The 23,442-nt window shown below is 40.3% G+C and overlaps 1 protein-coding gene and 1 long non-coding RNA gene across 6 annotated transcripts in view; one reads left to right on the forward strand and one right to left on the reverse strand.

Moving 5' to 3' along the window:
• Positions 1–14,150, forward strand: part of DPY19L3 (dpy-19 like C-mannosyltransferase 3) — a 71,067-nt gene extending 56,917 nt beyond the window's left edge. For all 4 annotated transcript variants that reach the window (XM_057534645.1, XM_057534646.1, XM_057534647.1 and 1 more), the window contains 3 exons: positions 5,876–6,008; positions 8,728–8,886; positions 10,391–14,150. In XM_057534645.1, coding sequence (XP_057390628.1) covers positions 5,876–6,008; positions 8,728–8,886; positions 10,391–10,552 — 454 coding nt within the window. In that variant the 3' untranslated portion in view covers positions 10,553–14,150. The remainder of the gene's footprint in view (positions 1–5,875; positions 6,009–8,727; positions 8,887–10,390) is intronic.
• The window catches only part of LOC103011961 (uncharacterized), a 94,817-nt gene continuing 84,283 nt past the window's right edge, over positions 12,909–23,442 (reverse strand). Inside the window, exon 5 of one of the 2 annotated variants that reach the window (XR_449553.3) lies at positions 12,909–13,031. This is a non-coding gene — a long non-coding RNA (uncharacterized LOC103011961). The remainder of the gene's footprint in view (positions 13,032–23,442) is intronic. The other variant, XR_449554.3, reaches the window with a different exon arrangement.

Here is a 23,442-nt window from a genome sequence, read left to right on the forward strand (position 1 = left end):
GCAGAGTTGTCTTTGGCTGTGTCAGACAGGATATACTTTTTGTAACGCCTTTATTTTCATGCTTTTGCTCACAGAAAATTATTTAAAATAACATTTCTGGTTCTAAAAAATAATGGATGAGAGCTTATTCCATGTGTAAAGAAGATAATCTTTTACTCTGCATTTGGGGAAGTGGTCTTTGTTCTTACATTCTCCTTTTACTAACAGTTCTTCTCCCTGTATGTAGACTTACTCTTTTCACCTTTTAAAAATTCTCAGCAACTGAAGGATTTGTATTGTTCCAAAAAATTGGTTCTATTGTGATCTAATCTTGCCTGTTCTCCCTTCAAAGTCTTCAAATCTAAATTATTGTTTTTGCAAAATAGCTGCTAGGCATGTTTGTGAAATAAGCTTAAGTGATGATGAATGTATGCCAAAATAGAGTCTGTTTAGACACGAAGTGTATTTGTTTAAATCAACATTTAAATCAGCTCTGGTCTGTAGACTTCAATTCCAAACACAAGTGCATGCATTTATTATTCTTTTAACCTGCCCTGATTTCTTCTGTTTTTAAAACATAAAATATGACCTTCTACTTTCACTCCACTACCTTGATTAGTCACACAGTGTTTGTGATATTAACAGGTCTGAGATGTGCTAGAGAAAAGGCTGTGGGCTAAGGATACATGGAGTGTATCTGAAAATCTGTTTGAAATTGTCTAAGGGCAGCAGCCAGACCTCTGGTCCCCACCCAGCACTGTTGGTGAGGGACACCTCCTCCCCATCCTGTCTGCTTCTGTTCTCAGATAACCAAAGTGATACACTCACATCTGTCCTTTGTCAGGGCGGTCGTGAGAGCATCTATTGGGGTGGGAGCGCAGCTTCCCTTACAGGATGGCTGCCTGCCCTGCGGGATGAATGAGAACAAGGAACAGTGACCTGCAGAAACTCGAGGGGACACAAATGACCCTCCACTTTGGCACAGGGCAACTCTTGCGTAAAGTGTTGAGAAGAAGCTACTGCCATCTCCCAGTCTGCCTCGTGTACTTGATGCCGGGGCTCCATGCTCGATGCTTCGGGATTAAATTCTCTTTAATCAGCAAGGATCTTTTGTTGCAGTCAGGCCCCCAGAGTCTTCCCTGTGAGAAGCAGGGCGACATCTGCATGCCTTCCACAACCCCGGCCGGTGTGTTCACCGGGCTGGTTACCTGCCTTCCACGTTATACTGAGGTGCTGCACGCCCTGTTTTCCAGCAGATTTAAATGCACGTGTTCACATTAACCCCTTTTTACTGATGATGTTTCCTGAATACGAAGATTAAAAACCTGGTTTTTTGTTGTTTTCTTACTTTCCGGTATCTCTTTCAGCAAAACCCAGTTAGTACTTTTATAGGTTTTATGTGTGATTAGAAAGCACGTTTACTTCATCAAGGCCAAGTGCCACAGCAATTGGTAGTTCATACCTCGTTCCTTAGAGTGTTTCATTTTTGGCTCCTGAAACATTTCTTTGACATTGTGCAATTAAGATAGACTGTAGATTTGACTGTTTTGAAGTGTGACATTTTACCTACTTGGCTTTAGGAGATTTTCACTAGAAATAGTTTCTTTCCAGTGATGAAGCCTGCATGTGCAATATTTTCTCAGTGGGCCTGAGAAAATGGACCAAACTTCCTTCACATTTAATCAAAGCAGAGAGAATTACTGTATATTTTAAACATGATGTTGGTTAAGTTCAGACCTTAAATGCCTGTAAGCCTCTTTTATACTTAATGAATCATTTTGTGGCATTTGCATAATTCTATAAATTTTTGAAGTGTAGATAAAACAAATGTTCACATTATATTATAATGCTTAGTTTCCCCATTAGTTCAACAGTAATTAACTTGTTGAAGCTTAGAGCTTCAAGAATAAATGAGATTATTTGTTCAAAATGCCATCAGGTCTTCCTGGAATGACATTTAAATTATATAAGGTAAATCCATTTGACCTGTGAGTCCTTGTCATTATTTAGTGGCATTTCTTACAGAATCAATTGTTTGCAGGTTGGGCAGCCTGCTATGGAGTTTGGCAGAGAACTATAAAAACAAATTATTCTTTCATTTTATACATCATTTGTTCAAACATTGGTAAAAATTGCTTTGTTTTTCTATAATAGAGAAGTGTCATTCAGTGGTTAAAAGCACATTAGCTATTTTAGACACAGACCACAGACTGTGTCAGCAAAAGTATCTGTGAAGGAAGAATACCCATCATTACATCTGTCATACTGCATATTTTAAGTTAAAGACAAAGAATCCCTTCTCCCTTTGCCTACTGAGTTTACCACAGAAAATGTAAAATACTGTGAATCTAGGTTTTTAAAGTCTAGAAAATGTGATTTTTTTTTTTCATTTTGTTTCACTTTGCTTGTTTTACTTTTTGCATTTGCTTTACGGCTAAACTTAAATATTTAAGAGAGCAGTTAAATATCCCAGATTTACCATAGGGCTAGCATATAAAACCAAATCAGACAATCAAGTGAATAAACACCATCTCTAGTATGCTTGGAAGTCAGTCGTTGTCAAAGAAATATTATTATCTAATCCATGAGGGTACTTGTATTTTGCTATTTAAAATAAAACCAAGGACCTTTAGTGAAAGACTGTTAAAAATCCAGAGGACTGTAGCACCAGCAGTTGAGACGGATTGCGTTTCTTTTAAACTTCCTGACTTCACTAATGAGGCCAAACATTAAAACGTGTCACAATCGAATGAGCTTTGTTCCATTTTTCCCTCAACTCCTCTAAGTAGTCATGTGACATGACTTGCTCACCTGGTGATGGCGCTGTTGCCTTGGGGACCGTACCCACTGGGGCGGCAGGGAGCAGCAAGTGCTCTGAGAGCCTGCAGAGGAGAGAGGCCGTATTTACTGTGTCTGATGTGTTCCGTTTCCAGCATAGCTGCAGGCCCACAGAAAGCAGTCGTCAGTATGTGGTGGACTAACTATGGGCTTGTTTTGAAGTGTTTGCCTGTAATGAGAGCTGGGTCTATTAGCCAGTAAGCTTCTTGAAGACAGGGTATCACCAGCCCTGCACATAGTAGGCCCTCAGTAATAACTTTTGGCTGAATAAAGAATAACCTTATAACTCCCCAGCAAGCAGTTTAGGAATTTTGACATTTTAAACCTTTGTGAACTGTATAACTCATCAAAGTATTGTGATGACAGCCCAGGAAGGGGCGGGTGAAACCTTTGTCATTAGCCATGAATAGATAACAGGCCAGTCGTCTATCTCTGCCACAACTAGAAACAGCTCTGTGCATCTCCCTGATGCTGAATCCTGTTATATATTCAAAATGATGATGCTGAGACAGCCTAAAGATTTGAATGGATACTGTCAGCTCAGCTGCTGGATTTGTCGTTTGTGAAGAGAGACAGGTTTGGCACTCTTCGGCAGTAAGACTGTACAGACCAGGATGGTTCTCTCTCTGTTAGCTCTCACCTCTACCTCATGCTTTGCCAGACATGGAGGCCAGACTCATCTTCTCCCTGCATTCTAAATCTCTCTGGTTCAGAGGACCCAAAGGCAGCCACTTTGTGGCATTAGTTGTATAATTTATTGCAGTAGAATGGTTTGCGCCAGTTAAGAGTACACAGAAGGAAAGAAGCCTGGTTTGGAAAAATGGTGACGTTTTCTTTCATTTTATTTGTGCATATTTACCGTCTTCAGCAATTACGGTACGCTGTAAATGAGGGCAGCGTGGTATATATGGTACAGACTAAGCGTTCAGTAAGTAGTCGTTGAATAAAATGGCATTTTTATATAAACCTTTCACTAAGGAACTCAGTGCACCTCTTTTCATTTAAACCCTCCTATTTCCCTGACCACATGGGACACATGTCAAGAACTCCTTATAAATTGCTGGTTCAGGGGGACAGAGCAGACATCTATTTATGCCTGTGTTCCTGGGTCTGGTTGTCAGAATGATGACATCCTATGAAGCACAGCCAAGTTCTCATAAAAGTTTTTCTCTTGTAATCCATTCTGGGGTCTGACAGGAATAAGGGAGGGTGCAGATTGTGTCATTCCCTGTGTGCTCCTTGTAATTCTATCCACTTTTTTCCATCACTTAAGAAAGCTTATTGGAATTCGAGTGAACAAGAGTGTCATTGTTAGAAGATCTTGCATTTTCCAAAAGTAAATTACTTGTAACTGTTTCAGCTTGAGCTGTAGGATGCCTTGCTTGTAGACATCCAGAGGCCTTTGTTGGGTGGCATTCGTGCTGTAGTCTTAGCATTAAAATGGAGTAAGTAGAACATCCTCATGGAATATGTGAATATGATGAGGCTTCTCTTAGAAACTTGAACACGAGAGCAAGTTTCATGCCCTGATGTCCAGATACATTGAGGAGAACGGCCTGCTGTGGCTTTTTCTGCAAAGTATGTTGAGCTTTAATGATTTCACTTAGACTCCTTCTCAGAAAAACTATGTCCATCATTTTAACTCACCCTAGCAGCCATACACTCCTTGTTCTTAAAACAAGAAGGGTGAATATATCTTGCAGTATTCCTACTGGGCCTGCATCAGAAATTCTGCCCTGAGGAGAGTCCATGGAACAGCCGTTACGTTCTTCACAATAAAATGACACCTTGTTGATTTGCAGGTGGCTCCCAGGTTTTAAAAAAAATGGAAGGGAATTAAATGAACTACTAAGATTCTTTTTTTCTGGGGGAAAAGGAAAAATGCTTTCACAGAAATCAGGAAGTCTTTCCTTGGCCCTCCATCACTGTCCCTCGCATCCCATGGGGAGGCAGAGAATCACAGCTTGGTGATAATTGGAAAGTGAGATCTTAATTTAATATCAGAATACCCTGTGTTCCTTAAGATGTATGTAGTCTTTCGTAATCAGGACTAAAGGAAAGGAATACATAAAATACTTCTGCTTCCGCATCAGAAATATTGTACATCTTCATACTGAGTATGATAAGATAATAAGACATCTGCTAGTTCAGAATCTTCTTTCCGTGTTCTTTTGTTTTTACTAATTCTTTTTTTCTAAAAAGTAATTTATAGTAATATCTGTGATCTTTTTTTCTTGTTTTAACCAAAAACCCTTGGAATTGACTCATGGCAACTGCAGTTTCTGGCTTTATAATTTGTTTTACTCTAGGCAGCCTTTTTAGTTAAGTTTAATACAAAAAGCCCTGGCAGTCTTCTAAGGCCTCGTGTTAGAATCTGCCTCTTTGCAACAAGAGCAGGAGAGGGTTGTGGGTTTTAGCCTAGAAGACTCAGGAGATACCCACATCCTAAGACAATTCATTATTAGAGTAAACCCATCAAAACAGTAAATCAGAAGCTTCCCAATCATTGTCAAAAACAGATATGAAAAATTTCATTAAACAGTTTGAGTGCAAATCAGAATCTCGAGCAGCCTCCTGTGTTTTTCCCGACTCATAGCCCTTCCTAACATAGCTGGGTGATCCTGAGTGTGTGATATTATCTTCGTGGAAGCCTTAACAGTGAGGTTAATTTAGACTCTAAAATCTTTTTTTTTTTTAACATTTTTATTGGAGTATAATTGCTTTACAACGGTGTGTTAGTTTCTGCTTTATAACAAAGTGAATCAGCTATACATATACATATATCCCCATATCTCCTCCCTCTTGCGTCTCCCTCCCACCCTCCCTATCCCACCCCTCTAGGTGGGGTCACAAAGCACCGAGATGATCTCCTTGTGCTATGCGGATGCTTCCCACTGGCTATCTGTTTACATTTGGTAGTGTATATATGTCCATGCCACTCTCTCACTTCGTCCCAGCTTACCCTTCCCCCTCCCCACATCCTCAAGTCCGTTCTCTGGTAGGTCTGCGTCTCTGTTCCTGTCTTGCCCCTAGGTTCTTCATGACCTTTTTCTTTTAGCTCTAACACTCCAAGGAAGGCTGTGTTTGCTGGAAGCATGCAGTTACTGGCCGGCGTCAAGCTGTGCACGGGAAGGACCTTAACCAACCACCCGCACTACGAGGACAGCAGCCTGAGAGAGCGAACCAAAGCGGTGAGCGCCTCTCCCGACTCTTTGTGGGGCAGCAGCGGGCTGGCCCATGTCTGGTAAAGCCGGGGCTCCTGCTGCCTGCGGGTTATGAGGGGAAGGCAGAGCTGAAGTGCCCGTCAGGACTTGCGTCTCCAGGCTCTAGACCTTGGCCTGCCCCGTCTGTTAAAGGCATGCTGTTTCGGCCTCTGTTCCTCTCGGGTAGAAGAGTAAACTGAGGAGGAGAACACCTTGAGATGTACAGGGCAGAGTGTTAGAGGACAGTCCTCAGAGCTTTGGACTGCAGAGAGAAGGAAAGGGGGAGCGGCATACTGGTCACATTTTTTTTTTTTTTTTTTAAATTTTTTATTAATTAATTAATTTATTTTTTTTGGCTGTGTTGGGTCTTCATTTCTGTGTGAGGGCTTTCTCTAGTTGCGGCGAGCGGGGGCCACTCTTCATCGCGGTGCGTGGGCCTCTCACTGTCGCGGCCTCTCTTATTGTGGAGCACAGGCTCCAGACGCACAGGCTCAGCAGTTATGGCTCACGGGCCCAGTTGCTCCGCGCCATGTGGGATCTTCCCAGACCAGGGCACGAACCCGTGTCCCCTGCATTGGCAGGCAGATTCTCAACCACTGCGCCACCAGGGAAGCCCCCGGTCACATTTTTTAATAGGCTGTTTCGCGTGCGTGCGTGCGTGCGTGCGTGTGTGTGTGTGTGTGTGTGTGGTCAACACAGCCACACAGTTAAAAAAGCTCAGAGCATGCAAAAGAGAAAAAGTCTCCATCCCACCCCTGTCTTCCAGCTACTGGTTCCCCTCCCAGGAGGCAAATAACATTACCAGTAATTTTATGTATATACAAGTGTGTGTGTGTGGAGATATACATGAATTCATATTCTTTTCCCCCCTTTTTACAAAAGAACTAATTACATCTTGCTTTTTTTGGCACTTCATGTATTTTGGAGATCACTCCATGTCAGCATATCGACAGCTTCCTTGCCATTTTTAAAGCTGCATATAATATTTTGTTAACATGGATGTGGCAAATTTTATTTGACCGTTTAGGTTGTTTCCCTGTCTTCTGCAATTATACAGCAATTTCCCAAATGAGACGCCTGTGTAAGCATCGCTCTGCACAGGCACAAAGTGTCTGTCCACACATGAGGTTCTTAGAAGTGAAGTTGCTGGGTCACAGGGTGTGGGCATTTGTAATCGAGGTAGAATTACCAAGTCTGTATGAATTATGCCAGTTTACACTCCAGTCAGTGCTACAGAAGTGTACCTGTCTTAGTCCTCGCCAGCAGTGGTTTCAAACTTTTTAATGTTTTATATCAGTCACTTCTTAATCTTGGTGGCTGAAAATTTGTTGAAAAGTCTTGTTTGGGGGGTGAGATTTAACTAGCCTAAAAGTAAATGATTTTTACTAAATACTCCATTTTTAAGAGAATCGTCTTAACATAGATTTCCTGCTAAAATGGGAATTTTTCAACTAGCCCAAGTGTTCCAGATGGCCCTGAGTTAGCTAGAGGAAGAGGGGAGGGTACCTGGATCAGCAGACCCCAGAGTTCAGCTAGGAGGTGGCCACCCCTTTGACTCGAGAGGGATGCAGATAGAGACACGTCAGAGGCACGGGGAGTCCTGTGTTCCGTCCTCTTCAAGATCCAGTCCCTGCCTAGGTGCTGAGTTTTATGCCCTAAAAACTGATAATCTTGAAGGTCCTAGTGCCCTTCTTCAGTCATGACCTTCAGATCCTTGGAATGCCTTAGTCTGAGGCTGGTGCTGGACTGCAGGCAGGATGACCTCGCAGTGTTAGCCGTAGAAGCAGATAACCCCCCACCATTTCAGCATAGCCGTTCAGACCTGCTGACCTGAACCCAGGTTCAGGCTCTCAGAGCCCAGTCTCTTAAGTCAGAGACATATCATTAGAAATCAGTGGGTGACAAAGGAAGCAGCACCTCTCTTCATTACCCCTCCCCCAACACACACACACACACCATTCTACCTTTCCCAGCGCCAAGTCCCAGGATATAGGCCACTCACCATCTGCGTGTATTCACTTAAGGTGTGTGAAGCTGGTGGTGACTGGGAAGGCGTGCCTCCTGTTGAACTGCCACTGGGCGCTGCAAGTTGCTCTTCCTCCAGGAAGGACGAGAGAGAGAGATAAAGTGTAGGGTCTCCTGGTCAAGCTGAGTGCAGCAGGACAGCAGTAGAGCAAGGGTGCTGCCCCTGTCTGGGGCCAGGGACCCTATGGGGGTCCTGTTCCCCAACTGCCACTCTCAGAAGCTGGGTCTCCTTACAAGTATCTGTGCCTCCAGACTGTACCACCACCCCTAATGGACCCTTTTAGTCTAAAGGTCCCCTTTTTAAAGGCAGAGACTGTGTCTTATTTACTCAATCGCATTATTTACCTTGGTGAAACATTCTTAGAATTGGCATCTACTGATGAATATATTCATAACTCAGTACATCCTAAATCCAAATCTCTTTGGCGTCTAAATCCAAATGTATTCAGCATGACGCACTCTCCCCCATCCCAACAACTTTTTTTTTTTTTTTTTGGGAATTTCTCACACACACTCCAGGACTACAGGTGACTGAGCGACCTGCACAGGAAGAGGCGGGGGAGCTGGGTGTCTGCGATTAGGCTCAGCCCCTGTGGGAGGTTGCAGCAATAGATAGTCCTTGACGAACTTCCCAGCAGTTAAGTGATATTTTGCCCTATTCCATTTTTATCTTGTTTTGAAGGTCTATCAGATATATGCAAAGAGGGCCCCAGAGGAAGTGCACGCCCTGCTAAGGTCCTTTGGCACCGACTACGTGATCCTGGAAGACAGCATCTGCTATGAGCGCAGGCACCGCCGGGGCTGCCGGCTGCGGGACCTGCTGGACATCGCCAACGGACACGTAAGCATGCCATCCGCCACGTGCGGGGCGTCCCCTGGTGAGGAGAGGGTCCAGTGTGAGTCCTAAAGAGTGTAACTACCTTTATACCTTGTAGAATTGCACAATGGATCAAGCATTCACCTCCATTGCGTTCTGCAGAACCCCTACCTTGGCACGTTAGTGACTTGCCCCGGGGGCTGGAGGGGCGGGAGAGATGGGAGGGGAGCTCTTGTCCCCACTGTCACACCAAACAGAGCAACTCTGTCTTCAGCTGGTCTGTGCCATGAGGCTCTGCATAGAATTTATTTTTTAAGGTTTTGCTACTAAAGTGAAAAAGAAAACCTCAACCTTTTAAACCGCTGCTCCAAAGCATCATTTTGGCTTATACGAGTGGCCATGACGGCGGTGCACCAACCCACCACCCACCTCCCAGCCTGTGTGGTAGAATCTCACTCCTCTCCCTGCTCTCTTGTTGGGTGTCCCTTTTCGTCCACTGGCACACTTCCACAAAGATGGCTTTCTATGGCCAAGCTTACACTCCTGAGCGGGAAAACAAGCTACTTCTCTTTTCTTCCTTCTGAGGAAAATGTTTTCGGAGCTATGCCAGGTCTCAGATAGAGAAAACAGAAGATTTTCATCCTTTAGAGGTGGTGTGTGCTCTTATTATTGGTATAAAAGCTGATAGATATTTCTAAAATGAGTGGGGGAAAAAAGTGATAAACCTAGCCTACATCTGAAAAAAATAAATAAATAAAACCTTGACTGTACAGAATTTGAGATTCAGAACACTTAAGATCTACTGTCTTAGCAAATTTCAAGTGCAGAGTACAGTATTATTAACCCTAGTCACCATGCTGTACATTAGGTCACCAGAGACTTACTCATTTCATAATGGCAAGTTTATACCCTTTGACCAACATGAATGTATTGATTAACTTGATTGTAGTAATCATTTCACCATGTATATGTATATCAAATATCAGATTGTATACCTTAAATATATACAATTTTATATGTCAATTATGCTTCAATAAAGCTGAGGCAAAAAAAGAATATGAGATTTGATTTTTGCTCAAGGAAAATAACTTCATAACTATCTTGAATTCAGAGGAGGTACAGACCAAATACATGCATTTAAATTTTGCTTTGTGTGTAACTTTTTCTAACTAGGCCATCTAATGAGTTGCAGAACTTTCTCTGGTCATAGTAATTCTTCTCTGTATTTCATTTTTTGAGAGGGAATGGTGTAGTATGTTCCTCAGGACAAGGAGATCCAAGTTCTGCTTCTAGCTTTGCCATTAAAGGTGAACATTGTTTGACACCAAACTCTGCTCTTCAGCCTAGGGTCACACTTCCAAAGGGGAAAGGAATGGACCAGATGATCTCCAAGCAGCCATTGACATTCGTTCAGTTTAAGTTCACTAGCATGTCATTCTTAAAGAAACCCAATCCCTATTCCTACTTCTGTTTGTCTTTTGTAAATACGATTTTTTTCCAAGTTGTATTGGTTTTGTTTTGGCTTTAGATGATGGATGGCCCAGGAGAGAATGATCCAGATTTGAAACTTGCAGGCCACCCTCGCTTTTGCGAAGAGATAAAAAGAAACCTGCCCCCCTACACGGCATACTTCACTAGAGTGTTTCAGAACAAAACATTCCACGTTTACAAGTTATCCAGAAACAAGTAACAGAGCTTTCTATTTAATCTCTATTTTTGATATGTGAAACTCCATCATAATGAAACTCTCAATAGATAAAGTTTCAAATGTAATTAGGTAACCGGTACCTTAAAGCTGTGATATGATTAAGTCTACAAATGTTTACACAAGCGTTACCATCTTTGAAAGTATCTTATATATGCTTCAGTCTTTGTCTTGTTTCATTAATGTTCTTTAGCCTAAATGCTTTCAACTTTCTAAAAGTGATCTAGAATTTTGTTGTTGGGGAGAACAGTTAAGCGTTCCATAGGTAGCCTGAACAGCTGCATATCATGTTGGAAATCTAGAGCCTGTTTCAAGATTTGAAATACTTCTAATTTTTAATTGACTTACAACAGCTATAGTTGAATCGAATTGAGGGGATACATAATTAAATTATTTAATATTTTTTCACTAGTGAAGACCAACTGGTGGCTTTTTAAAAAGCTCTCTATTGTCCTGTTTCACCTAAAAATTTTATAATGTTTTTCATTTGTCATGCTTTTAATATTTTTTTAAAAATCATGTTAGGTCTTCATATGTATCTAAAATTTTTTGTTGTGCTCCATCTGAAATGTAATGTGTAGCACTTCAGGAGTACGTGTCAGTGTGTGTATGTGTGTACACGCGCATGTGCATGAATGTTTTAATGCTGGACACAGAAAAGTGTTACAAGTTCCGTATTGTAAGTCCTTAAGGCAGCAGAAATGTTATGTAGCTGAGTAGAATTTGTTACTGTATAGTGTTACTATTTTAAAACCTGTTGATACTATTTAATCTATCCTGCAAGTAAGAAAATTCTTCTTCATTTCTTACTCACTCAAATTTACTGGGTTTGCAAAATTTTGTAAACTCTTTGTTTTTAGCCTTTGTATTTTTTACAGCCTAGTACCTTGCAAAGTCTTACTATTTTTAAAATGTTGTATCTTAACTAACTCACTACTATGATATTTTTGGCAGAGAGCATTTTCATACCAAGTTTGATTTGTGGTCTCCAATCTTACTGTGAGGGCCCTTAATAGGTTGTTCTTTTTCTTACTCAAAGGTAACCAAGTGCCTCTAAGTCATGCTTATTTGTAAACAACGAAGAGGATTATGTGTACCTTGTACCTGCTCAAAAAATTTTTGATAATTGCTTTTGTAATTAATTTCTAATGATAGGGACATGTAAAAGTTACTGATAAAAGCATATTGTGTATTTAATTAAATCAAGATGGCTAATGAAATTAACTTTCACCTCTCATGCCAGTTGGAAATGATTTAAATATTTCTCCTTGCAATTGTGTTGAAGTAAATCACCGTAGACATGAAGATGGATATATCACATGTTCAAATGATTTTCTATTCAGCTACTACTTATTAAGCAGTATTCAAAAAGAAATTTTACACTATCATGTCGGGTTCAAGGAAGGATACTTGGCTTTTATCAAAACTTATTTAAATAAAAAATTGACAGTAGCTGGGTTGTTAAATTATGCAACTGAAACTCCTGAATTATATCTTTCTTGTATCCCTTAATAAGGTTGGAGACCACTGCAGTTTAGGATAATACAATAATAAAACATTTTAATCAGTACTAAAACTTTAATTAAGCCAGTAATGATGCATGCCTATTGCAGCTGACAGCATGGGTCAGTCCATCCTTCAGTGAGTGCCTTACTCTAATTGAAACCAAGCACATGTAAGGTACAACGTGTTAGACTATCTAGCTACGTTTTTAAAACCCTCTATTACCTTCTCAGAAATATTTCAGTTTATTTTAAATATTCCTGTATTATTAATCTATGCATTTGGGTATTTGGAGTTTCAGTATACAAGAAACATGTACTTAAATTTTTATGCTTATCATCACCACATTGATCGCATACAGTAATCCTTTTTTCACAGTTTAGGTGCCATTTGTTGCCAAAACACTTAGTGTTCAGTCTTTAGTGAAAAATATAAAGTGCCAAAAAATCTTGCAAGACAGAATCCATACATACACTCTTTCCAAAACACTGTGACCATGTATAGTTGACATTTTTATTTCCTGATGACCAAATCTCTTAATGAATCATGTTAAATATTTTTAGTGCTCCTCAGTATTCTCTTTTATGACCTTCTCATTGGAGTACATGGGAGGAAAGAGAGGAAAAGCGGCTGACCCTGGCTCTCTAAGCTCCCTGCCACACGATCTCAGTGGCTGTGCTAATGTTTGGTATTATCCTCAAATTACGGCTGTATTTTATGGGTAGAAAGACCACTTGATTTTGCTTCAGAGTTAGCATTCAAAAGAACCTCTAAGTACAGTAAGTGCTCTTAATTAACCTTTACTTACGTGACTCACCGGGTCCCTTCACAGTGTCCATCCCTCTTGTAAGCTGACTTCGGCCCAGCACCACTGGGGGCTGCTCCCTGGCGTTCTCACGCCTCTGCTCTCTCCTTTGAGTTCTCTGCCTGCGCCAACCTTGTCTGCATGCTCTACTTCCAGCTGTAAATACACAGTTCAACATAAACCCAGGAAATTTTGCTCTAAAATGAAAGGGTTATTTCTGCAAAAATTAGCTTGAATGCTTTGGTAAGATTTGATAAAGGTTGCTGCTAATAAAAATTACTTTTAAATTAATTGTGGTTGGGAAAATTATAAAATATTGGGAGAACTTAAAATTCAAGAAAATTTCTGAGCTTAGATTGCTTCACAGATTTATTTTAGTACTCATTTCACCTTAAAAAAAATCTAGACTGATCAGAAGGTATTAAAAAGTACCCAAATCATATTAGTGGTATGATTTATGCAAAAATAAAACTGTAATCATTGGACCCTTATGCAAAGGAAAGGCCTCAGCTTTACATCAAAAGATGAGCAAATGAATGTACAATTATACATTTGAAGTTATGATTGCCTACTTTAACCAACTTTAACTTCATTAAATGACCAACTACAGATACTGATCCCAGTGGCTAATCTACTTCTTCTAGAGTTGAAAGGTTCCAGTCACTTTATTACAGACTTAAAAAATAGGAATTCATTTCAGATATATTAGCCAGGAGTATAATTAGGTGTTATCTAGGCCATTTGTTGTCCACTTAAAGGTGACTTTCTTGACCTTTGTGAGATCAATTAAATAAATGTGTGTGTGTGTGTGTGTGTGTGTGTGTTGGGTTGGTACTGGTGTTGGCAAGGACATATGTAGATATTTCATCTGGTCTGCATCTTTACAATCAACTAAAAAGGTTTATTCTGATTCCACATGAACCTTGTAACAATTTTAGCTCATCTTTGGCCAAAACTTACCTGAATTAACTAGAAATAGTCCATTTTTAAATTTTCATTTAAACATTGGAATTAATAGAAAGACAAAATGTTCTCAGATCATATATCTTGGCCAGTATGCTCCGAAATGCTTTATATATGACAACCTTTTGGCATAGAAGAGAGTGCTTGTCTGTTCATGGAAAAAAACTTTTAGAATGAGAGAGTGGCTTACTTTCTTGTGGCAATTGATTTTCTGTACTTAGTATCGTATGGGTAAAATCTTACAAAGAGCTTTTATAATTTGTTGTACTGGATTGTATGAAGATTATGTACTAAATAAAGCTCTTTTAAGTTACACAAGATGAGTGTCTTTCATTTCTTTGAAGGTCAAAAACCAAGGAACTGGCTTATTGAAGTGTATTAAATATGTGCTAAACAAAGTATAATTACTAAAAGATGGATGTGACAAGGTCTTAATTGTACTTGCTAATGTTGAAGGGGTTTCTTTTTTTCACAAAATTTGGTTTGATAGCTGCTTATTTGCTTTACTTGAACCTCAAGGTTATAGTTAAGAGTTCTAAAGAGAAGGCTGCTGTCAGCTGAATTTACCCTCAAAGAGATAAATGCTGTTGTTATGACCTTTGGATTTGTTTCTACTTCTTGACTAAACTCTCAATCTTTAGTAACTCAGGAAAATGGGTGGTGGTTCACATTTTTGGTAAGATTGTATAGATAACAAATATGCTTGACTGTTAGGTTGTTCAAAGCAGATATTGAAATTCCAAGCAGAAATGGTCAGGGAGACGGAGATATACTTCCAAATAGAAGAAAACGGCAGTGGGATCTCAAATATTCGGTACTGACTCTTTATAAGTCAGTGTACTTACACTAAAGCTATTAAGTACAAAGCTATTAAGTACATGTTGCTAGAATGGTCTGGCAAATTAAGAATTTGAAAGTACAAGTACAATTCAGTGTACTTACACTAAAGCTATTAAGTACAAAGCTATTAAGTACATGTCGCTAGAATGGTCTGGCAAATTAAGAATTGCAAACAATATAGATAAGCGAGAGATTCGGGATATGAATGAACTGAATGTGTAGTGGTTTGACATGTGACGCAGGCACGTGGCAGATGAAATGCTAGTTCTCTGCCTCTCATCTCAAAACTTTCCAGTTATTTATTTATTTATTTATTTTTTGCCACGCCATGCAGCACATGGGATCTTAGTTCCCCAACCAGGGATCCAACCCATGTCCCCTGCCGTGGAAGCACAGAGTCTTAACCACTGGACCTCCAGGGAAGTCCCCCTTTTCAGTTAATTTGATATTTAGACATTTGCTTTGTAGGATTGTTCTTCGAAGTGCAGATAACAGAACCATAGTGTAATGTGAAATCAATTTAGTGGGTCGCAACCAACATTTAGTGGTTGAGAGAGAGAGAGGAAAGAAGGAGGAGGGGGGAGAGAGAGAGGGAAAGGGAAGGGAGAGAGTGGACAGCCAATACGGTAAATAAAAGTATTGTTTTGTGAAATATTTGTTTCAGTTATACATGTCGTTATTTGTGCTCTGGGGTGCAATGTCAAATGTATTTCTTACTGTGAGTTTATAGTCAGTTTGAAAGCCATGCCCTTATAGCAGGAAGGATTCTGGGAAGATGGCAGTTTGAACTTGGCTCTGTCTTGTCCCCCAACTCTACTGTAGAAGAAGTCTTTGAACAATGATGATATTAAAGAATTAAAAATTTTAGGTGTGATATAGACATTGTTATACATTGTTATTTTCTTAGGTCTTTATCTTTTAGAATATATACTGAAATATTTACAGGTGGAATTATATATGTATAGGGTTCATATCAAAGTAATTTTGTGAGGCATGTAGATGAAACAAGGTTGGCCATGAGTTGATATAGTATAAGCTAGTTTGGGATTTTTCATATAGAAAAAAAAAATAAAACTAACAAATCAGGAAACTAGGAAGTTTAAAATTTAAAAGGTAAGAACTGAAATCAATTATCTAGGGAAATAGTAGAATAAACAACTCCTCCCCATCAAAAAACGCTGCATCTTTTAAAAAGATTAATGAAAAAAACACCTGGTAAACCTGATTAAGAAAAAGAGCAAAAGAAGACATAATCCACAGATAGGTTAAAAAGGAAAACTACAGCCTGGCCAATACAGAGTATTTTGCAGCAACTGACAGGACTACCATCTTTTTTTTTTAAATTTATTTATTTTTGGCTGTGTTGGGTCTTCATTGCTGCGCGTGGGCTTTCTCTAGTGGCGGCGAGTGGGGGCTACTCTTTGTTGTGGTGCGCAGACTTCTCATTGCGGAGGCTACTCTTGTTGCAGAGCATGGGCTCTAGGCACGCGGGCTTCAGTAGTTGTGGCTTGTGGGCTGTAGAGCACAGGCTCAGTAGTTGTGGTGCACAGGCTTAGTTGCTCTGTGCATGTGAGATCTTCCCGGACCAGGGTTCGAACCTGTGTCCCCTGCATTGGCAGGCAGATTCTTTTTTTTTTTTTTTCCTTAACATCTTTATTGGAGTATAATTGCTTTACAATGGTGTGTTAGTTTCTACTTTATAACAGAGTGAATCAGCTATACATATACATATATCCCCATATCTCCTCCCTCTTGCATCTCCCTCCCACCCTCCCTATCCCACCCCTCTATGTGAACACAAAGCACCGAGCTGATCTCCATGTGCTATGCAGGGCAGGCGGATTCTTAACCACTGTGCCACCAGGGAAGTCCAGGACTACCCTCTTTGAAAGAAGGGAAGCACACAAGGTGGGTCCCAGTCTCACCCTGGCTTTCTGCCCTTAAAGTCTTTCCCAAACCATGGCACAGGGAAAATGGAGCTCAAGCAGAGAATGACAGTCTTACTGAAAGAAAGAGATTGGAGTTCATGGATGCTCCGATGGCTGAGATTTGGTAGGAGTTGGAAGGGCAGGGTTCCAGAGAGGAGGGGATTGCAAAAGAGAAAATCTGAGAAGTCCTTTTGGGTCCTTGGCCAATTCATAACCTGCACATGTATGGCTTAGCAGAGAACATCTAATAAGTAACAGAGCTGAACAGAGATTTCAGAGGTTATATAGTGCTGAGGAGACGTTGGAATTGGGGTCCAGCCAGCATGAAGAGGCCATGGTGAACCCCCCAATAATTTGAGACCCAAGAAAAGCTATACCTTTTCCTAGGAGTAGAGGCTATTATGCTATCTGCCTGTCAAAAGCAAATATAAGTCTGCTATGAAGGATGATAACCTTATCCATGTCCTCAAAATTATCTCTACAATTCCTTACATACAATGTCTAGCACTCAATCAAAAATAACTAGGAATAATAAAAAAGCAAGACTGAAACAGAAACTGAAATAGAAACAGAGCCACAGTCTAATTAGATATTGAAGTTTAAAGCATAGACTTTTTAAATAACTACTTATTCAAGAAATTAAATGACAAGATGGAAAATTTAGATGAACTGAAAACTATAAAAAAGAACACAATGGAAATACTAGAATTGAAAAATGTAATAAGTACTCAGTGAAGGGTTAAATAGCAAATTAGACACAGCTGAAGAGAGAATTGATCAACTAGATGATAGGCTAGAAGAAAATATTCAGGCTAAAACATAAAGGAGAAAAGGATGAACAACGAAAGGGCATGAGACATATATTAGAGCATTTCGCTTTATCCTGTAAGTGTAACTGAAGCCCCACAAAGAGAAGAAAGAGAATGGGGCTATATGACTTTGGACAAGCTATCTGTACTATTAGCTTCAGTTTCCTTTTTTGTAAATAGAGGTTTGATAATTACCTATATGGTCATTGACTGGATTAAATGACATGACATTTAAACCACTAGACCTAATACTTTGTACATGGTGAGTACAATAGGTGGAAGCTACAGGGTATCACCATCATCATCATCATCAAAATTAGACAATAAAGACATGTTAAAGAGCCCTTGGGAATTCTATGTGAGCTATTCTTATGTTGCTATAGAAAATATCTTTAATAAACAAAACAAAATAAAACAAAAACCTTTAGGGACTCAGAAGGAGGTTAACAAGAACAGCTTGTAAGGAAACCAACTTCTTAGTAATTTCTGAGTTACATATTTACATCACAAAGAGAGGTGTGTTTGTGTCTGTCTCTGGGTGTGTATGTGTATAGAAGAGAGGAAAAAAGAGCCATAGAAAAAGACTGAGAAGCTGATGGCCTGCATGTTTTTGGAAGCAACATCATTATTGAAAAATGTCAAAGCCCTGCCAAAAAGCACATATTCATAAAGAAAGCAGAAGTGTCTGATTGTGTATGAATCTACTTAAGAGAGGGAGGGGAGTGAAGGAACATGATTTCAGGATTAGCACAGTAATGAGAACAGCAGTGTGCTAATTAAGGCTCATAAATTTAATGAAACTATTAGCATTTTCTCTTGCAAGAAAAGGTGGATCCCCCTCCCCCCAGGAAATGACACCTGTGAAAAATTAGCTCATCATTGCTATTAAGATTATTTACATAACTTGTGCTCATTCAGAATTCACTGCTGTTAATGCTTTTTTTTTTTTTTTTTTTTTTTTTTTTACAATGCCTGATGTCATGCTAGATTCTCTCTCTGGCCAGGAAAGTGTTTGGGGATTGTTGATAATTAATGGTGTAGTACAAATGGACAAAACCATTGTTAGGGGACCTACTGTACAGTTATTTTGCTCTGTCTTTGTGGGCAGCGTTTTTGTTTAATAGAAAATCTGAATCTCAAGAGCTTGGTGGGTTATGAACATTATGAACACGACCTTCCCTATGCCATCATTCAGCTCAGTGATTCCTTCCATGAGAACTTAGCACCTACTCTGTGACAGGGTGAGGCCTGAGGATAGGGAAGGTCCTATGATATAAACATGAATAAAAATATCCTGTTGTACTGAGTGAAAATGGTTATGATGATATGCTTCAGACAGAGCTATAAAAACTCCTCTAAGGGAAAACAAAGTTAGGAAGTTTCATGTTGAGAGTTAACAGAAAACCTAACTCTGGCTCAAACCATACAAGGAATTTATTAGCACATTAGGCCTTTAGGTATGACTTAATCTAATGTCCCAGTGATTAAATGGACTCAGTTAATATTTATTGATACCCATGGGCACTGGGAACACATTAGTGTACAAGACAGACAAGGTCCATGGTTTCACTGAACTTATATTTTAGTGGAGGACACACACAATTGATTAGAAAAAATATAAGAAAATGCCAAATGTTTAAAGAGAATTAAAATAAGATGTTGTGATAGAATGTAATTAGGGGGTTACTTGGTTTTAAGTGCTCAGAAAGGCTTCTTTGAGAAGATGGCATTTAGGATTTGACTGGCAAGAAGGAGGCAAGTAGGGGGGAGGAGCCTGGTGCGACTAAGGGTCAGAAATGAGAACATGGGGAAAGGAGAGAGTGGTAGAAGCATGCAGACATCAGACCACATATGCCATAGTAAAGAGGATGAATTTTACTCCAAATGTGGTAGAAAAACATTGGAGGATTGAGCAGAGTAGTGACATTATCTAATTTTTGTTTCAAAAAGAAGTAGCCATGGATGCTTTATTCATTTTCTGTTGCTGCCATATCAAATTACCAACATATGCTTAAAACATTACAGTTATGTTTTTCTCTCAGTTTTGTAGTCAGAAGTCTGCATGGCTCAGCTGTTTCCTCTGCTCAAAGTCTCACAAGGTTGAAATCGAGGTTCCCTTCTGAGGGTTCTAGGGATGAGTCCATTTCCAGCCTCATTCTGATTGTTGGCAGAATTCACTTCCATGCACGTGTAGAACTAAGGTTCTCGTTCCCTTGCTGGCTCTCAGCTGGGACCACCCTTAGCTCCTAGTGCTCTCTCTGTGGTCCTTGCTATAGCCCCCTACACCTCAGGACCAGCAACAAGGTGTCGGAGCCCCACGCTGCTGCATCACTTCTACCTCCTGTCTGCTGCATCTTTCTGATTTCAGCTGGGAAAGTTCTCCACTTTTAAGGGCTAGTGGCATTAGATTGGACCCACCAGAAAATAAAGGATAATCTCCCTGTCTCAAGGTTTATAACCTTCAACACATCTGCAAAGACCGTTTTGCCAAGTAACATGACATATTCACAGGTTCTGGAGATTAGGAAGTGGAAATTGGGGGCAGGGGGCATTATTCAGCCTACCACAGATGCCGTGTGGAAATTAGACTTGGGTGGGCAGGGGGTAAGATTGGAAGCAGGATGACCAGTATAAGGGTATTTCAGTAGTCCAGTTAAAAGGTTATGGTTTGGGGAACAGAATGGTAGTGATGGAGAAGGAAGAGAAGTGGGGTTAATAGGAGTTGCTGGTGGAATATACACTGGGAATAAGGGTAAAGTCAAGGGTAACACCTAGATTTTTTTTTTTTTTGACTTGGGTTAGCTGGGTATAGGATGGTAGTGCCTTTTCTTGAGATGGAAAAGATTGGCATGATAGTCATTACTGGTGTTCAACAAATATCTCTGGTTCTCCCCTCCCCCTGCCTCCCTTTCGGTTGGACGCAGTCCTATGACTAGTTCTGGCCAATGAAATGTGTCACTTCTGTGTCAGAGCATTTACCTGCCAGTACAAAATCCTCAAGAACTCTCTCGCAGTTGGTGGTTGCTTCTCCCGCAGCCTGGGTCCTGAGAAAGGAAGGTGTGGAACAAAGCTTCCTACCAGCTTGCGTTCAACATGTAGGGTAAGAAATAAACGTTTGTTCTTTTAAGTCACCTTGATTTAGGGTTGTTTGTTATTGCACCTCAGTCTCACCTATCTTGACCTGACATACTGGGGAAGGAACAGCCCTTCTGCAGGAGCAAGAATAAAGAGTTACGAATTGGCCATGTTAAGTTTGAGATGCTTAATCAATGCTGTGTCCAGGAAGTGGGCCTCTCTGTCCACTTTGCTGCGCTCCTTCAATTCGTATTAACATATTATCTCCATCCTCATAGACCTCTTCCTGCTTCTAGACTAGCTGTCAGTTGCTCTCAAGATCTATATGCTGGCATGGTTCAGGTTCAGAGGGGAGAGAGTATACTTCCGAGATAGGTCAAAGGTCAAAGAATGGAATTTTTTTCTGGTTCATGTGTCCATCTTAGAACCAATCGCTGAGACCATGGGGATGGGTTATGTTGACAATTTAGGATAATCAGTTTCTCCCTCTGCAGTTGAATGTGAGACAAATTGCATGTAAATCACATGGCTAGGAAAACCAGAGTATTATTGGGAAGGAAGATGCTGAGAAAGCATGTTCAGTACAAGAGAAGAACACATTTTCAAGTTCCTATTGTAGGTCTGGCACAGTGCTTGCTAGGTACTTTGCTTGTATCATCTTATCGGTAATGCCATCCTTCATGGAACCCATTATAAGCACTATTAATCTCAGCTAACATTGTCGCAGATATCATTCATGTACGTAACTTTTTTCCACCCACAGATTTCTTTTGACATTTTTTTCCCCATGGAAGCTATGAAAACAATAAGTAACATTTGTTTCCAGTGCCACAACTATGATAATTGACCATGTCTGAAAAACCTATGGTCTGCCCATCTGTAGCAGCTGTGTTACCTGCATTGCCACATCTGCTTCTCAGAGAGTTTGCCCCCTCAGCCTCTTTAACAGGCAGGAGACCACATTCATGATCCCTCACCACAGCTGTCTTACCCTAAGTCGGTTACCTTCCCTAAGTGTAATTGGAAATATGACTTCAGGACCCGACTCAGCCTCCACTGGCAATTTGAATTGTGAAATCATAGGGCAGCTTTGTGCATGCCAAAGCAGACAAAGCCAGCCTCCAGAAAGTGAAGCAGGCACAAAAAGTAGCCATAAGAGGCTGTGTGACCACCCAGTGAAGCAGGGGGAGAAATACTAGGTTGTGGATGACAAGTGCCTACTTGTCCCCCTGAGGCTGGCCTCATGCATTGTTCTTGGGTTCCATGAAGTACCCCTGTTACCTTTCCAATAAATTAGTTCTTTGACTTGAGCTAGTTTGCGTGTCTGTTTCTAATAACCAAATGACCCCTGATGAAGATACTCTCTGAAGGCAAAGAGTTCTCACGAGTCTGGCTTTCTTAAGGCAGACATCTCTTTTTGATGTTCTTTACTTTCATAAGACCATGTCCGTACAGTTAACACAGTACTTGTCATCCTGAATTATGTAAGTTTCTATGCTTCTCACTGTGCTGTGAATTTCCTGAGGGCAGGGACTATTTCTTTCTCATCTTCAAATTCCCAATGGACACTCAGAGTGAGCATATTGTAAGGGTTTATTGCATTGGATTCTGCAGTTAAGATCAGGTTCATATGGCCAAACAATACTCAGTGAGCTACAGTCAGTCAGTTCCTCCCAGGGAGAGGAAGGGAATGAGATCATGGCGCTTAGCAAGCTAACTTTCCCTTCCTACTACCTATCGAAGAAACTGATTCACCTACATTCCAAAAGGAATATCTGAAAATGAAATCTCCACTCAAAAATAACCAGGCATTCAATAGTCCAAAAAAAAAAAAAAAAGGGACTTTCCTAGTGGCACAGTGGTTAAGAATCCACCTGCCAATGCAGGGGACACAGGTTCGAGCCCTGGTCCAGGAAGATCCCACATGCCGTGGAGCAACTAAGCCCGTGCACCACAACTACTGAGCCTGTGCTCTAGAGCCTGTGAGCCACAACTACTGAGCCCGCTCACCACAACTACTGAAGCCCACGCACCCTAGAGCCCTCAAGCCACAACTACTGAGCCCAAATTCTGCAACTACTGAAGCCCGGGCGCCTAGAGCCCATGCTCCGCCACGAACAGTAGCCCCCGCTCTCCACAACTAGAGAAAGCCCGTGCACAGCAACAAAGACCCAACGCAGCCAAAAAGAAATAAAATTTAAAAAAAAAATAGTGACAAAATATATATATACATTAAAGGATATCTATTACGTTATTATTGGATACAGTGCTCTAATATTTATTAGGCCAAATTTAATTTTGTTATTCAGATATTCAATATATATAATTACTTATTTCTTTGTTTCTTCTTGTCAGTTGTTGAGAAAGGTGTTAGAATCTCCCACTGTGGCTGTTGCGTTTGCCTATTTCTCAGTTTACTCCTGTTAATTTCCTTTATATGTCTAGCATTAAGATTTAGAATTGCTATGCCGCCCTGGTGGACGAGTTTCTTTAACATTATGAAATGCCCCACTTAATTTCTAAATGGTGCTTATTACCTTAGCTTAGTTTGTCTGATATTAGCAGAGTCACAGCAATTCTCTTTGCATGGTATACATATATATTTCCACCCTTCTTCTTGGAAACTTTCTGTATTCCTATATTTATGATGTGTCTCTTATAAACTTATAGTTGGGTTTTTTCCTCCATTCTGAAAATGTTTTCCTTTCAATAGGAGTGTTTAGTCTGTTTAGATTTTAGTGTAATTACTGATAAATACGTTGAGAGACTGATACTAAACAAGTGGTTTTGTGTTCTTCTCAGGGCATCACGTCTGAAGACACATGATACCATTTTTCTTTTTTCAATGATATTAATTTTGATCACTTAGTTAAAGGTGTTGTCCAGTTACCCATTGTATAGTTATTAATTATGAAATGATAAAGAGTAAGTGATGTGTGGGGAGATATTTTG

The sequence above is a fragment of the Balaenoptera acutorostrata genome, chromosome 19 (genome assembly GCF_949987535.1).
Source record: "Balaenoptera acutorostrata chromosome 19, mBalAcu1.1, whole genome shotgun sequence".
NCBI classification, from domain to species: domain Eukaryota; kingdom Metazoa; phylum Chordata; class Mammalia; order Artiodactyla; family Balaenopteridae; genus Balaenoptera; species Balaenoptera acutorostrata.